The sequence below is a fragment of the Hemitrygon akajei genome, chromosome 7, assembly GCF_048418815.1.
Source record: "Hemitrygon akajei chromosome 7, sHemAka1.3, whole genome shotgun sequence".
NCBI classification, from domain to species: Eukaryota; Metazoa; Chordata; class Chondrichthyes; order Myliobatiformes; family Dasyatidae; genus Hemitrygon; species Hemitrygon akajei.
Window position 1 is genome coordinate 76,752,659 of NC_133130.1, and position 17,902 is coordinate 76,770,560.

General features: G+C 41.5%; 1 protein-coding gene across 1 annotated transcript in view; it reads right to left on the reverse strand.

The window, feature by feature from the left end:
- The window catches only part of pcsk2 (proprotein convertase subtilisin/kexin type 2), a 71,932-nt gene that overhangs the window by 5,277 nt on the left and 48,753 nt on the right, over positions 1–17,902 (reverse strand). Inside the window, exons 7-11 of the mRNA XM_073051257.1 lie at positions 16,314–16,402; positions 11,401–11,576; positions 5,197–5,412; positions 4,889–4,989; positions 1,093–1,320 (exon numbers count right to left, since the gene is read on the reverse strand). Coding sequence (XP_072907358.1) covers positions 1,093–1,320; positions 4,889–4,989; positions 5,197–5,412; positions 11,401–11,576; positions 16,314–16,402 — 810 coding nt within the window. The remainder of the gene's footprint in view (positions 1–1,092; positions 1,321–4,888; positions 4,990–5,196; positions 5,413–11,400; positions 11,577–16,313; positions 16,403–17,902) is intronic.

Sequence of the window (17,902 nt, forward strand, 5' to 3'; positions counted from 1 at the left end):
GTTCACCACAATGTCCTCTTGACCAGAAGTTTCGGTTGGACAAATGTCTTTTCCTTTACATTGTGTGTACTTGAGTCTGCTTTAAAATATCACTAGTTCTTGAATTGTTAAAGATTCCAAGACCCTGAATGTTTACAGGAAAAATATCCTCACAGTGAGTTATTAAGACCAGGACACTCTGCTTGAAAGAGTGGTAGAAGCAGATTAAAAGAGGTCTTTAAAAATAATTAAATATATAAGGGTAAGAAATAGCTCAGGGGTACAAGAGTGAGGGAAAAGGGCTAACTGGACTGTACTTATCAAAAAGCAGCATGATGAATGCCATGCCAAAGCCAAGGTGTAAATTAAGATATTAAGGGACATATCTGAATCTCTTTTCAAAAGTTGTTGGCAATGAGTTTGGCAAGCATGTTGTCACTTAACACTAAAATTGTTAGAGGAGTGTTACCATTCTGTGAGGTTGATTACAGTCAGGGTCAACTGTACCATAGAAGCGTTAAAGGAATGGAATTTGTAGGCAGCTGTCTGCCCCAATGCACGATTTTCATTCCTACGATACACATTGAAATCACAGTTGTGAGTATTTAAGTATAGAACAATTCAACATAACTTATTTATACAATTAATTTTTTAACTTCAATAACTTGATGAATTCAACCCCTGCGTCATCTGCGGCTCCCTTAGGGGCTAAAGTGTGGGTATGAAGGCAGATAAGGAACATTGGGCTTGTACTCTTTTGAAAATATTTCATAATGAACTTACTGAAATTTTTATTTTTATGTTGGGAATTAGTAAAGTAAGTCTAAGTTAATAGGAGCATAACTTCAAGTACCAAAGGACCATAAAATAAAAGGGGCTGAGAGAGATTTCAGGCAAATTTCTGCCTACATAATAATTTATTGTGGAGAAGATTAGAAAGGAGGTACCTGTAATTGTTTCATTGATGTAAAAAGAAGCAAGCAGTTATTTTTTCTTGATGATAAAAAGGATCTGGTATGAAGACACAAGTGTAAACTTATTGCTGTGTTTCAATAGGTTTTTAAAATCTTATGGAACCACATTTGGAACAGAACAAAGGAGGCCACTACTTACTGAGGTTCTTGAATCGATCCTCCAATACAGTGGAACCTTTCAGGAACTGTTTTCCAGTCTTTGGCCATTTTCACCATAGCTCCAGCGTCAAGAACGCCATAACCAAAGAGGTGATTGAACTCTAGACCCACGCCATTTCTTCTCCATTTATGGACATCATCGTGCAGCTGATTGCGCTTGGATGTCAGCACAGTCAGATGTTGCATGTCTCGCCACGTTAGATTTGGACTGAAAGACAGAAGAGTGGGGACATTGTATCAGTTTTCATGGCCGTCGTCAGAAGCAGCCATCAGAAGGAAGTAACTGAACTTAGGCAGTGACTTTCAAAGCCACTGGATCCCACCAAGCACATAGCAACTATCAAATAACTTTTGAGTTGTTCCCATGTTATAAGGCAAGGAAAAAGGCAAACAACTTGTATATCAAGAGACCACAAACAGCATTGCTTTAATGATAAAATAACCTATTTTGACTGAGGGAGAAATTAGCAAATGCATCAGAAATGGCTACTCTGCATTTCGTCTAAATAGCACTATAGTATCATTTATAGATAACTTTGCAGCTCAAAGGCAGCTCCTCCAGCAATGCAGTGCTCCTTCAGAATTACACTGGAGCATCAGTCACGAATTTTCTGCATATAATTTATAAATAGACCCATAGCTAATAATAATCAGTGATGTAAGAATGGGAAATAACTGAAAAACAAACATGGTTCAACCTACCAAAAAAAATATTTTGCAAAATTAAATGAGTTTGAGTTGTTACTGAATTGGTTTGACATGAAGGACACAAGGCCATGGAGGCATGATCCACTTCCAAGATGTGAACATAAAGCTTTAAACTAATAACGCAGTACAAAGGTTGCTGGAAGTGCTGCTTTCCAATGATCAAGTGAAACCTTTCTCCTTCCTGTGTAGACAGTGCAGGGAAGATCGAGAGATCTGACCAATATTTTTCCACAAACATCATCAATAAAACAGATTATCTGTCCATTGTGAGAACATGCTGTCTATCCTTCTTTTTAATAGAATCTTTAATGTTAAGTACTTTAGAACAGCCTGAAATCAAGACAGGTGTAATGCAATTTTAAGTAACTTTCAAAATGAATGATTTGCTATATTTTGTATGTGTTTTGTGAATTTTGTGCTTATCAAGATAAAGGATATCACAATGTAGGAGAAAAATCTCTTTCGAGGGGCAGATGTAGAAAATGGTCACTGGAGTGGCTATGTTGTCCAGAGTATCTGTTCAGACATGTGGCAAATTTGAACAGCCTTATCGTACCAGTGGACAATTCCCCATTTGAAACCCTGAGTTGGTTGGTAGCAGTTGCAACCGGACTGGGCAATAAGGCAGTGAACAGAGGTGTTCTTGGTTGGAGAGTGGTGGGTTGTCTGGTTCAGTGGGGATGGGTAATGCACTTGAGGCGATTGTTGTTAGGTCAGAAAACTAAGTAAATGAAGTGCAGCTTGAATGGTCTCCTTGTGTCCTGATTCCAGATTTACAGAAGTACTCATAGCCCGCACTCTGACCTGAGCTGACCTTTACCTTCCATCGTGAGCTGCCTCAAAAATTGACAAAACTGTCAATCATCTCGGAGGTGACAGATTGAAAGCCAGCTCAAGGTGCCTCTGTGATTCATTTTAGTACCATTATCCCACTGAATGAACACTCTGTATTTGGTTATTAATTGTTACCTTCCTTACGTACCCCTCACCACACCCTTCCCCCATCTACCACCAACTAATCTCATTGTTACAAGTTTACTGAGAGGCGGTATTTGTCTTTTACGCTGGCTTGTTTCCGTAATGCTTTGTTGTCTCCAAACTATCATTGCGAAGCCCACCTGTGCACAAGGCATTCTGAAGGAGGAGGGTGAGTACCCAGAAGACATTGTCCATATTGGCCCTATCATCTAAGGAGGAAGGTGGGTGAGAGTTGACAAAGGGAATTTAGGGAGTTTGGTAGAAAGTTACAAAGCAGGACCTCTAGGGTTGTGCACAAGGAGAAGAAGTCCAAGTACAACCCTCCAGAGTTTCAGATCACTGTTCTTAAATGCCTTATACTTAGATCTGAGCAGGTTGCAAATCTCCTTGCTCATCCACAGCTTCTGGTTTGGGTATGCCCAGTATGTTTTCCAAAGCACACCTCATCCACACAGGTCTTGATGAAGTCAGTGACAACCTCGGCATCTTCATTCAGATCTGAAGATGAAGCCCTGAATTTGGTCCTGTCAACCAATTCAAAGCAGTCTTGTAAATGCTCCTCTGCCTCCCTTTGACAACACCTTCTCAATCCTCACCACTGGTGCTGCAGTCCTCGGTCTCTGCCTGTACGCCCGGGGTAGGAGTACAGCCAGGTGACTGGACTTGCCAAAGTGCAGGCATGGGATAGCACGATAGGCATTCTTGATGGTCGTATAACAATGGTCCAGTGTGTTGGCTCTTCCAGTTCCACAGGTGACATGTTGCTGGTAGTTGGTCAGAGACTTCTCCAAGTTGTCCTGGTTAAAGTCTCCACAATGATAGGGAAGGCGTTAGGGGGAGCTGACTTATGACTGTTGATCAAGGTGCTCAGCTTCTCTAGTACCTGCCAGATGTTGGCCAGGGGTGGAATGTTCATCACTACCAGGATGACGGTGGAGAACTCCCTCAGCAGATAGAACAGATGACACGGGGGAAGCCACACTGACACAGAGTCTCCATGTCTGTGCATATAACAAGTTAATCATAAAGCAAATGCTGCAACTTCTGCCTTGCTGTCCCATCTGTGCGATAGAAGCTGAAGCCTTCAGGCTGAAGCACTGGGGGAGGAACCTGGAATGCTGGGGGTGAACCACGTCTCTGCAAAGCAAAGTACACTACAGTCCCTGATGTCCTTCTGGTACTGCACTCTTGCTCTGAGGCATTCATTTTTTTTTCCCAGGAGACTCTACGTTAGCTAGGAAGATGGTAGGTGAGTGCCCTTCATTTCAGTTTTCCCTGCAGCCCAGCCCAGCAACTGCATTTTCTTAAAGAGAAACTGCCCTTGTGAGTCAGAATCTTTATCTCAGGGTGGAAGTGTCAAGCATTGAGTTTACGGTGAGGATGGAAAGCTGTAAGGCGATATGCAGGGCAAATTTTTTTCTACACAGCTGCCAGGGGAGGTGGTAGAAGTAGATATGATGGCAGCATTCAAGAGGCATTTAGACAGTTGAATGAAATAGAAGTAGGTGGACTGTATGTAGGCAGGTGGGATTAGTTAGACGAGCAACATGATTAGCACAGACATGTTGGCCCAAAAGGGATTGTTCCTCTGCTGTTCCGTTCTATGTTTATGGATAATGGAGTCCAGTGCAAGGAAACTTAACAATAAATCTGGAACAAAGCTATTTACAGGAAATGGAGAAATGTCATGAAGAGCTCCTTCATGCAGAGTTTAGTGGTAATCTAATAGTTTTTTTGTTATAATATTATTGATTGTGAGGTTCAGCAATTTAAAACAGATTAATGGAATTATCTTACGTTTGGGGATTTCAAGGTTTATGGTACCCAACCTGAATAAAGGTAGTCATGGTATATTCGGTATAGCCATGAACTGAGTCAGTGGGAAACTAGCTCCCATGGGCTGAATGGCCTCATCCTATGTCAAAGCCTTTTTATATACTGAAAGTGTTTTAAGTCGCACTTTTATACACACAACGACAGTCTGCAGAATCTCATTGAACTTTAAAATGAGTGAATATGGTGTCATGTAAAAGAGGAGTGGTTAATCGGGATGTAAGTTTAACAGCGTAAATATAATTATCCCTACGTACTTAGCTTCCAAACCCAAAGCAAAGACAGCAGCGGCTTCTGGTGCTGCGGCAGATGTTCCAGAATGGCGAAGAGTACAGTTCCCATACAGATCAGTCGTTGCCTTTCATAAAGCAATTAAAAATAATAATTAGATCATTTACCTAAGTAAACAGCTCATCTCTCACATACCAAGGGTCTTCAATTATACATGCTATCAACAAAAGCCTCTGCATTACTCTCAGTTGTGCATTTTGCAAATAAATCCAACAAAGGAACAGCTGCTATCTACACAAAGAAGCCCGAGTTGAACAATAATATCAAGGCTCACCACACCGGCCTCTGGGTTCCTCTTCCTGCCATTGCTGAACGTAGATGCCAGGGTTGAGGAGCAGCTTTCATCATAAAGTGCTGTCCTCCCATCATTGATAGCAGAGTTGATGGAAATGGTCCACATGCTTGATGCATAGCCATCACAATTGCAGTCATCGTAGCTGCCCCCATCACCCGAAGCCCAGACGTAAATGCTTCCCTTTCCATTCCGACCCTACGACAAAGAAGTCAGCTGTCAGGTTAAATGCCTTGCTTTGCTCATCAAACAGAGGCAAAGCACCACAGCGGGAGGAGATCTGTGCACAGTCAGGTTCTTCCTTTACTACTTTTGGATGGGACATTGGATCAAGACCCTGTCTGGGAGACACCAGAGATCCCAGGGCACTATTCTGATGTGTTCTTCCCAGTATCCTGGGAATGAGGTTGTCCCTTGATCAACCCCACTAAAAAACACTGACCTGGTGTTTATGCTGTTGTGATGGGGAGCTTACACTGCATAAACTGGGACTGTAATTCTATGTTGTATGGTTAACTGCTCATCAATGAAGTTCATTGGCTGTAATACGCTGTTTGTGGAAAATGTGCTATTCTAGATTTTCTGACTTTTGCTTGTATTGTAATGGAACACAGAACACCACAGCACAAGAACAGGCCTTTCGGCCCACAATGTTGTGCCAAACCAATTCAATTAGTAATCAAGTGGCCAACTAAACTAATCTCTTCTGCCTACACAATGTCCTTATGCTTCCATTTTCCTCGCATTCATGTGCCTATCTAAACATTTCTTAAAAGGTCCCCTAAGTTTCTGCCTCTACGACCATCCCAGGCAATGCATTTCAGGCCCCCACCACTCTCTGTGTAAAAAAAACTTGCCCCTCACATCTTCTTTGAAATTACCCCCTCTCACCTGAGATGCATGCCCTCTGCTATTAGATATTTCAACCCTGGGAAAAAAGATTTGGTCTGTCTCCACTATCTATGCCTTGAATAGTCTTATAAGCCACTATGAGATCTCATCTCAACCTCTGCAGTTCCAGAGGAGACAACCAAAGTTTGTCGAGCCTCTCATTACAGCACATGCCCACTAGGCAGCATCCTGGTAAACTTCTTCTACCTCCTCTCCAAACCTTCAATATCTTTCCTTTAATGGGGCGACCAGAACTGTATGCAATACTTCAGATGTGGCCTAACTATATTTACAAAGCTGCAGCATAACTTCCTGGCTTTTGCACTCAGTGCTTTGACTATTAAAGGCAAACATACTATATGCCTTCTTAACTACCCTCATCAACCACTATGGCAACATGCAGAGAGTTATGAACTTGGATCCAAGATCCTTCTCCTCATCAACACTGTTAAGAATCGTGTCCAGAGAGGACACAAAGATATTGGTCAAGGCACCATCAATCTCTTCTCTTGCCTCTCTCAATAACCTAGGTATATCTCATCAGTTCCTGGGCACTTATCCACCTTACAGCTCTTTAAAAGACCTAGCACAACATCCTCCTTTACTTCAAAATGCCCTACCATAACAATACAGATAACCTCCATGTCTTTCTCCACAATAAATATGATGTTAAATACTTATTAAGGACTTCATCCACATCCTCAGAATCCAAGAAAATGTTCCCCTTTATCCTTGAATGGTCCTACCCTCTCTGTTGTTATCATCTTGCACTGAGGATGAAAATGACAAGAAGATATCAATGCCAGAGAAAATGGCCACAAAAATCATTAGCCATGGATTATTTGAAGAAAAAATAATGATAATATCTTTAAAATATTGCTAAAAGGATAGAATTCAAAAATGGCAGTATGTTGAAAAAAACTGCAGATTAATGATAGTAGATTTACCGACAATTTGCCAGAAATTCTTTAATGCCCACATGTGCTTCTCACGTATTATAAATCCCAGTTTTGTTCGCACTGACTGTATTGCAAACATTTGGCAGGTCACTGAACATACTACCATGCAAGGGCATACGGGCCTTCCTAAAATTAAACATATTTAATGTCTGCCTTCAACAAAACGTATTTAAATCCCTACAGGTCAGAGTACAATAGCTTTAATAAAAATGAAATTGATTATGGGCCAGTAAACCAAATTATAAAATGACCAGATTAAAATGACAGAAATATAAAGAAGGAAAGCTACTTTAAATGACTGTGATAAGATTAGGTGAAAAGGCAAAGGAAGCTGAGTAAATCAATCAAGCACAGCGAGGACCAAATGAAATGCAGGCCCTAGTAATGAATGACATGGGCCAAATCTTGTTTCAGGTCTCAGTACTCTAGGAGAAAATGTGCATTCTGGTAGGAAGAAGATAGTGAAGCTCAGAGGACTGGTAGTTGAAGAAACACAACTAATAGTGAATGAGTAGATGAAACCACCATGTATAGTATGAGTTCTCAGCTCTGGGACTTTGGTTCAATTCTGACCTCTGGTGTTGCCTCTGTGGATTTTGTAAATGGTTTTCCTTGAGACTACATGGATTCCAGGTGCTCCAGTTTCCTCCCACATCTCAAAGATACAAATGCTGACTGTTAAAGTCAATTCTCTACTGCCAATTACCCACATAATAAGCAGGTAGATGGAGAAAGCAAAGGAAGGGTGGGGGTTGTTGGTTGTTCATGAGCATGTGTGAGAGAGTACATTACAGAGAAAGAATTAGAGAACTGGGATTTCTATGAGATTGAGAATAAAATCTATTGGCTGATTAGCCTCCTTCTATTTGGTAAGAAAGTATGAAATATGTAACCAGAGCTGAGCACTGAACAGCTGACACAATGCACTACTAGAAGTCAAAAGTAAACACAAAGTACACTGCAGATGCTGTGGTCAAATAAACATGTACAAACAAGCTGGAGGAACTCAGAAGGTTGGGCAGCATCTGTGGAAACGAGCAGTCAATGTTTCGGGCTGAGACCCTTCGTCAGGACTGAAGGAGGAGGGGGCAGGGGCCCTATAAAGAAGGTGGGGGGAGGGTGAAAAACCAATCAGAGGAAAGATCAAGGGGTGGGGGAGGGGAAGCAGGGAGGGGATAGGCAGGAGAGGTGAAGAAGGAATCTAAGGGGAAAGCACTATGGGTAGTAGAAGAAGGCAGAATCATGAGAGAAGTGATAAGCAGCTAGAAGAGGAGGCAGAGTGAAAGTGGGATGGGGGAAGGGAGAGGGTGGGAATTACTGGAAGTTGGAGAATTCGATGTTCATACCAAGGGGCTGGAGACTACCCAGACAGTATATGAGGTGTTGCTCCTCCAACCTGAGTTTGGCCTCATCATGGCAGTAGAGGAGGCCATGTATGGGTATATCTGAATGGAAATGTGAAACAGAGTTGAAGTGGGTGGCAACCAGGAGATCCTGTCTGTTGTGGCGGACGGAGCGGAGGTGCTCGACGAAGCGGTCCCCCATTCTGCGTTGGGTCTGCCTATCCCCTCCCTGCTTCTCTTCCCCCATCCCTTGATCTTTCCTCTGATTAGTTTTTCACCTGGCACCTTCCACCCTCCCCCCACCTTCTTTATAGGGCCCCTGCCCCCTCCTCCTTCAGTCCTGATGAAGGGTCTCGGCCCGATACATTGACTGCTCGCTTCCATGGATGTTGCCTGACCTGCTGAGTTCCTCCAGTTTTTGCACGTGTTTAGAAGTCAAAAGGATGCTCAAATTTAAGATGCAAAATGGAAGCTGGCATCAATGCATAATATTTACAAATCCCCAGTATACTCAAAGAAAATACAAAGGAGTCTAACAATAAAGTCCATGGAAAGGCAAGTTATACCAGACAAGCTCTAAACACAGGTAGAACTGGGACTGAGTTTGATCAGTCATCAACTTTTGATTTACATTGTTAGCTTAACATGAAGATTGAAATACTGAATGTTTGGAAAGATGTATGGAAATAATAGTTAATTAGCATGAAGTTTAAAAAGGGAGAGCATGTTTGATCAAGTTCTTTGAAGAAATAAGAGTGAAAGTAGACTGAGATAATACAAGCGTCTCTCTTAGTATGGATTCTCAAATAGAGATTGATGTCTAAAGGTTGTGTCCATGTACAATGTTGGGCAACTTTCTGTCCAATGAGAGGCAGTTGCTTTATTTTGATATTTAAATAGACTGCTCCAAGAAATACCTGAAAATTACATAACTAGTCACTCCAAGCAAAGGGAGCATCCACCTCACACTCTGTTGGGCTGTGAGCAGGACAGTCAAACCCAGAACAAGCACAAGGAATACCACCCCTGGGTCATTGAGTAATGTAGGTTCAGAGCAACAAAAGTTTGACTCAGACAATGCTGGTGAAATGTGGGCACTGTGGAAGCCAATATATCCATGAAACAGATATCACAAAAGCAGTGAATAAAGGCAATGAACCCTGATAATGATAAGATTCTGTTTGAAGATTAAGTCATGAGGAAGTTTAGTTTCACATTATTGATAACAGTAATCCTTTTCATAGTGTATGTGCTTAGTTGTGGAGCCAACAGTGTGAAGCTGCCTACAGTGGGAATATGACAAAACCTCTCTATTCAATGCCTCCACTAAATGCTGGAGGACTGATTATCTTGCTTGCTCCAAAAATTGATTGATTTGCCTCCATTTGTACATACGAAGAAAAGGGCCTGAGTCTTGCAAAACCCCCATGAACTGGTCAGATAGCTCAACTCCCTTGGCATCAGCATGACTAGCAGAAACACAAAACATTCAAACCATCTGTCTTGTCTGGCTTTTAGCCCAGGAGCCACAGGAAAAAGGGCAACATCTTGACTCACCACATAAACAATTAAATCTCCAAATCTGGTTTACAATGATAACATAACACATTCAACATAATGATTTCACACTCATTGCAGCAACTCATGGACAACTATGCTTAAACCTGCGCTTGTTCAGATTCATTTGGCAGGGGTGTTGAACCATAACTAACTTGTAAATGCAAAAAAGAATTATTGCACATACATCCTACAAAGTACCCCCTGAATACAAGGCGTAACACTTTCTTATTCAATAGATATCAAACCATTTAATACATTTGAGAAGTTAAATAAATACTAAAATATTATTTGTTTGCACCTCGCATTCTATTCTTTTCATTTATTGGATGTGAACAAAGGCTGGTATCTGTAGTTATTTAATTTTAGCCTCAGCACACCACACAGATGAATCAACACAAATAGGACCACAAGGCTGCACAACATGAATGTTAGGGAATACTGTACCTGGACAACTGGGCACATGTTTTTATTTAAATTATTATAGAAACATAGAAAATAGGTGCAGGAGTAGGCCATTCGGCCCTTCGAGCCTGCACCGTCATTCAGTATGATCATGGCTGATCATCCAACTAAGAACCCTCTGCCTGCTTTCTCTCCATTATTTATTATGTATTATTACTTCTTTTTCTTCTTCTTCTTCTTCTTATTATATAATTATTATTTATTATTGTATTTATTATTTATTATATATTATTTATTATGCTGTTGATATCAGGAGACCTGCATTAGAATTACTTACAAAGTATTGCAGGCTGCCCAGATATCTTCTAGTACTATGAGCAACATAAAAACTACTGAAGCAACCATTCTACCACAACACTCCTTTATTCTTGGCATCAGATTGGCTATGGATGGCCTGGCAGGGTGGATCAGGGACTGTGTGGCAGAAGGCAAATCGATACCTATCCGCAGCACTCTAAGGCAAGTCAGATACCCTTGTAGGATTATTATAGTACCTCACTTAGGGCACAATTTCCATTTCTACAGTCATTTGCACTGAAATATATTATGAATAAGAATTACTGTGACATATAACTAGGTGTGGTAATTCTGCAGATTAAAGCAAACCATGGTTCTTTCAAAATAAAGCTTTGGGAGAATGCAATTGCCTTCAAATCTTACTCTTCCCAGCTGTCTCAACATAATCTTTTAGGTTTTGTCTCAGATCACTTTCCTGAAAAACAGGGAAGGGTGAACCAATATCATCTTAACACATTTCTGCCACATGGCAACATTATAATAAACAAATTATCCACCCAGAACTTCATTAACAGCATTAAATACATTGTAGTAGCTGAACATTTTATACTGCTTCCAAAATTTATTCCCGTGGGCCTTTCTGCGCCTCTTATCTATGGTGGCAATCGGCATATTTGTGTTTGTATAAGTTCAAATAGACCTCAGCAATGAAATCCGCTAACCCCATGTCTTACCTTATTAACACCATCCGCCATAGCTTGCAAAGTCAGCTCACGAGGTCCATCTACAGTTTTGCCATCATCAGTTGGCCCCCAACTAGCACTATAGATGTCTATAACTTGAGGCATGTGACTGATAGAAGAAGCTTCTATAATGTCCGTCATGAATGGTTGGTCCAGCATACGAATGCCTTTAAGATTTTAAATGAGAATTTGAAAGACAGTTTCAAATCCATTTCTCAATGCAATAGCAACAGCTTAAACAGAAACACAGCACCTGAATAGGCATTTTTTGAAAAATGTAAAAATTAAAGTTTCCAGTTCAGATTTAATCGATTTAACTTTACACAAATCACAAAAAGTTAAGGAGGAGGCATTGCAAATAGTTGGGAGATTTAATCAGAATCTCAGAGCTGAATCTTCCAAAGTCAACAGCTGACTGGTGACATGTGGCAGTACTCCATTTCCCTGATAAGCAAGCTGATGCACCATCAATAACTCTCGGAGACCATCACACAACATCCTGGAGACTGAGGGAGGAGCCGTGCCTCCAATCGCCTTTATACAGGGGTCTGTGGGAGGAGCCACAGGAGCAGTCAGCAGGGGGTCAGTGGGAGGAGCCACAGGAGCAGTCAGCAGGTGTCTGTGGGAGGAGCCACAGGAGCAGTCAGCGGGGGGTCTGTGGGAGGAGCCACAGGAGCTGTCAGCAGGGGTCAGTGGGAGGAGCCACAGGAGCAGTCAGCAGGGGTCTGTGGGAGGAGCCACAGGAGCAGTCAGCAGGGGGTCTGTGGGAGGAGCCACAGGAGCAGTCAGCAGGGGTCTGTGGGAGGAGCCACAGGAGCAGTCAGCGGGGGGTCTGTGGGAGGAGCCACAGGAGCTGTCAGCAGGGGTCAGTGGGAGGAGCCACAGGAGCAGTCAGCAGGGGTCTGTGGGAGGAGCCACAGGAGCAGTCAGCAGGGGTCTGTGGGAGGAGCCACAGGAGCAGTCAGCAGGGGTCTGTGGGAGGAGCCACAGGAGCAGTCAGCGGGGGTCTGTGGGAGGAGCCACAGGAGCAGTCAGCAGGGGTCTGTGGGAGGAGCCACAGGAGCAGTCAGCAGGGGGTCTGTGGGAGGAGCCACAGGAGCAGTCAGCAGGGGTCTGTGGGAGGAGCCACAGGAGCAGTCAGCAGGGGTCTGTGGGAGGAGCCACAGGAGCAGTCAGCAGGGGTCTGTGGGAGGAGCCACAGGAGCAGTCAGCAGGGGTCTGTGGGAGGAGCCACAGGAGCAGTCCAGACAGGGGTCTGTGGGAGGAGCCACAGGAGCAGTCAGCAGGGGGGCGTGTCCAGACAGGTGTCTGTAGTTCACCACATTCACCCCCCCCCCCCTTAGGCTTTTATTAGCAGGAAAACGGAGCACAGCATCTCGGAGACTGAGGGAGGAGCAGTGCCTCCAATCGCCTTTATCCAGGGGTCTGTGGGAGGAGCCACAGGAGTGTCCAGACAGGTATATTAGGTTCACCACACAAGCCTTTATGCAGCTGACCTTGAGCGGATGGATCCAGACCTGGAAGCCTTGCCCAGGTATTTCGGCCCACTGCTCCCTGGCTTTCAATAACGTCAGACAGCCAGTTGCACTGCAGCAAACTGCAGGTGCACTTTACAAGGTCACTCTTTAAATCTTTTCCCTTTAATAATTTGTTTGTGAAAATTTTGATGATACATTTCATGAACTCTATCCTGCTTAACAGAGCAAGATAATAATTTTCAAGCCCCAATCATATAGAGGTGTCAGAGACACCAGTACCAATTTCTGTCAGGTTGGTAGCCAAGTTGATTGAGCTTCTAGTGATTCTCATCTCCTCTCCTTACAGTAGCTGTAAACCCAAGAAAGCACAGCAGACAGTTGGGTGATTGGTCACACTCCTGTAATTTATGATAATGCTATCTGGATGTCTGGTAGTGGGGGGGGGGAGGTGAGGGGGGTCACGCCCTAACACAAGAACTGATTCTGCTCGGACAGAAACCTCTACCTTCCAATACTAAAAACTCACACATTTTCAGGAGTAACTGCTGATATTGGCTCATCATTATAGAATACACTGTCAATCACATACAACAGAGATGAGGAGAAACCTGAACCACAAGTAATGTTGCAAACACTCAGGCAACATATTGAGAGAGAAACAGACATAATGCTTCAGGTCGAGAAAACTTGCTTCAATGGGCGGATGGCAGATCTGAATTCGGCTGTAGATGAGAACCTTCTGAGGTTAAAGTTAACAATTTCAATGAATGATGGATTAAGGAAATATTTATCTTGCTCCTGTATCCATTATCCATGTTCACTGTTCCTAAATAAAGCGATATACACAGTTTATATAGAACACCAGGTAAACTGTATGCTTAGAAGGAAAATTGATTGGTGTTTGAAAAGCAAAAAATAAAATTGCATAAGCAGGAAAGCTGAAATAAAACAGAAAATGATAGGGATAAAAATTGGTCATTCAGCATCTGTGGAGAATGAAATGAGGTCATAAAGTTTCCTTCATCAGAACTTGATTAACTCTGTTTTGTTGCCTGATAAGGTGAATTGTGTATTATATTATTTGCCATTGTTTTCCACTCCATAGCAATTTTATCATTAGTGTGTTACGAATGTGCCACAACTCTGAGGGGCCGAAGGGTACAAAGTAGCCCCCTCCTTTTTGAGAATCGCAAGATCGCTATTAATTCAGGTCTGGGACCCAGGAAATGAGAGAGAGACACGCAGAATCCACAAGGGTTTGAAATGTGTCCTGGCCTCAGCAAGACGGAACCATTGATAATGGCTATTGTCTCTTGGAGACGGAATTGTGTATTGAGTACTGTACTATTCATTGAAGCCCTCAGGGGGTGACCAGAGTGGGCTGGTTGAGGGATTGCATCATCCCAACCTGATTGACATCTGAGACCCCGTGAGTAAGGATAAAAGAGGGTCTGGGGAACAACCCCTTCAGACGCACCAGGAGAGACGCTAGAAATCCCGTGACAGCATTTAATAGCGACAGCCAGTGGGGGGCTTGCGTGCGTCCTTTCCCTTTGCCTGGGATTGGGGCCTCGCCACGGAAGAACGGCTTAGCTAAAGAACAGGACACACCAACGAAATTCCGAAGGATCAAAATCATAAAAAGGAAAGCCGGCAAGTTTTCTAAAAATCTCTCTTGACTCCAACCAAAGGCTGCAGCCTGAATGAACTGAGTGACTTTTATATTTCCATCGGACAATACATTATCCCCTAGACAATGATAGAGTTATTTCTTATTGATTATTATTATACCCGCACTTTTAGATTTAGTATTGACGATGCATATTATCTGTATGTTTGCATTGATATTATTTTTGTGTATTTTACTAATAAATGTTGTTAAAAATAGTACCATCAGACTTCAACGGACCTCTCTATCTTTGCTGGTAAGTGGCCCAGTTACGGGGTTCGTAACAAGTGAATAAATTCAATATTATTTAGTTCTGAGATGAAATAGTATTGGCGGTAGCTTAAATGTTGCAATTCTCTGTCCCAGCAGCAGTTTCACACCTTTAGACACCTCTGACTTGAAAATCGCCTGACTGGGAATTAAATAAACTTTTAGGGCTAACTAACCCACATGAACAATCTTTAACACCAACATCAGAGCGAGCTATTAGGTTAGTTTAGCCTCATAATTTGATACAGACCAACATAGATTAAAAATACTCCCACTGATATTATGTGGCATAACAGAGACAGCAAACTGAATGCGGAAGATGAAACATCCCAATTCTGTTTGATGTATTTGAAACAGAAGGTCAGCCTTTCATGCAGCATGCATTGTGATGACAGGGGTGGTTGTAAGATTTATAATTCAAGACTACCATTTTGTGCCAGGAACAAAGACAGATATTTTGGGAATCATATGGTTTTATAATCTTCATTTATTTTTCATGCAATATGGAGATTGCGGTCTATACATTTGTTTTTGTTCCTGATCAAGAGTAGAGATTCAACCTTATTAGTGCACCTGCTGTCACCTTTAATCCCCATTTCCTTTACTAAAGGACATTAGTAAATGGGCTTTTTATAACATTTCTGTAGTTCCTTGTTTACAGTATGGTACTGCAATTTGATGTTTGTTTGCAGATTTTAAAATTTTGTGCTATGTAAGAAATGTATTGAAATTGCATGTAACGACTTTAATTTCCAGTGAAGTTTGAATCTAATGAGGGATAAAGATAACAGGATTATCATTTGTGTTCCAGTTAGAAGACATTATCTATTACCTACTAGACACAGTGCAATATTTGCCCACTGAGCAGATACAACATAATAATGCAGAAAATACTAAGGAAATGATAATAGCAAATAAAGAGCAAGGCATCCACCGTGGTTACTTTTTCCAGCATAGCATGTGGTACACTAATGACAGGATTTTTAAAAAATGGACAATGCAAAATTACATTGCACCAACAAAGCAATTACTATTCCCCACAGCTCCAGCATTCAAAGTCTCCAATTGTGTCAAATTATCCACATAGAATTGCTCGAATCTAATCTCACAGCAACTCAGGAGGCCTGAACGGACAGAGCGTTCTTTGTAGTCGTATCTTTGTAGATTTTTATTGAATATTACTATGGTAATACAGTTTGCATTTTAGTTCAGAGTAATATCAAATCATCGAAAACTACATTCAAAATGAAATTTGTAAAATATTATAACAACAACTTAACTTTTTTTGAATACATGGATGTATTCAGATAAAAATATTACCAACGTTCAGACATTAAGGAAAGCATACCTTGCTAAAAATGTAGCTCATGATTACTCAATGTCACATTTTGTTCAGACATGAAATCAGCAGTTTGGTTGTAATACTGATGTTCCTCTATTTAATCCCTATTGCAGGGCTTCAACCTAGTTTTAAGAAAATGCCATACCTGCCACTCTTGAGGAGTAAGCCACCCCAACACCACATATATTGTTATTGGCTGCAGCCGATACTTCTCCAGCACATCTCGTCCCATGGCTGCACAGGAAGAGTCCAAAGTCACAAATCAAAATTGATCCTCCTTTGTTCGTTTTCTGCTTCTAAAAATAGTTACTTTATAAATACGGCACTGGCACCTTCTGTTCAGCAGATTTTTTAAAGTCAACACTTCTCTTCCCTTAAGTTAAGAATCAACAAATTTCATTTCAGTCTCAGAATACGATGTCACTCCTGAGTACATTGCTCATCAACAGTGGACCACATGTCCATCTCTTTTCGCTCTTCTTTTGCTCAGTTATTTTGAAAGCATTGGTACCCATTTAAGTAGGAGGTTAATAATTTGTTATTCATTAAGGATTTTAACTGTGGAAATGGAAGACGGGCAAGTTACCATTGGCCTTATGAATCCCCAAATCTACCTGTGGTCATAATATGAGAAAGTATAATTAACGCTCTAACTGCCTTAATTATTACCAAAGAAATGTACATTATAATTTATCAGATTGTAAAGAAGAAAACAATTGTGCCCAGACATATAACATTTAAGATAGATTATGTTTGAGATGAGTAGTTCCTCACTGTAAGTAAACTGTTGACTAATGCCAATAGATCAGTTATGAACTAAACATCGCTCAATGATTATGTGCTAGTATGTTACATGTTTTCCCATTAACTGCCAACCACGTATTATAAATAAAACCATTGGACAGCTAGGCAGTAGCATCGATGTAATACAACACCTGAGTAGTGTTATACGGATAGCAGGAAGTAGTGTATACGGCCCAGTCCATCACGAGTAAAGCCCTCCCCACCATTTGGCACACCTAAATGCAGCATTGTCGCAGGAAAATGGCATGCATCATCAGGGACTCCCAGCACCCAGTCCATGCTCCCTTCTCGCTGCTGCTATCAGCATGAAGATACAGGAGCCTCAGGACTCAACAGGTTCAGGAACAGTTATTACTCCTCAACTATCAGGCCCCTAAACCAAAGGGGATAACTTCACTTGCACCATCACTGAAACATTCCCACAACCTATACATTCACTTTCAAAGACTGCTCTTTCCGTTCTCAATATTTATTGTTTATTATTATTATTATTATTATTATTATTATTATTATTATTATTATTATTATTATTATTATTATTATTTCTTCTTTTTTTGTATTTGCACAATAGTTGTATGGCCAGTTGGTGTGGTCTTTCATTGATAGAAGGATATATTCCCTGATGTATTGCTTGTCAACAGCTCAGATCAAGAAGGTTCACTCCTCCTTGCAGGACATGGAAGAATAAAATTGTAAAGAAATTGCTGAGATGTGCGGAACCATATAGTGGTAGAAATCAGGGTTTTAAACTGTCTATAAATAGCAATATTATGAGGGGCAAAGGAGGAATTTGTGAAACTTGTGGAAGAGATTGCTCTTGATCAATACGTACAGACTATTAAGGTAGTATGGTAGCACCTTGGTCTACAATGGTGGATTTGGTTCAGAGAGATAAGCTAGGTTAAATGAAGGATTAGTGGAGGAATATCT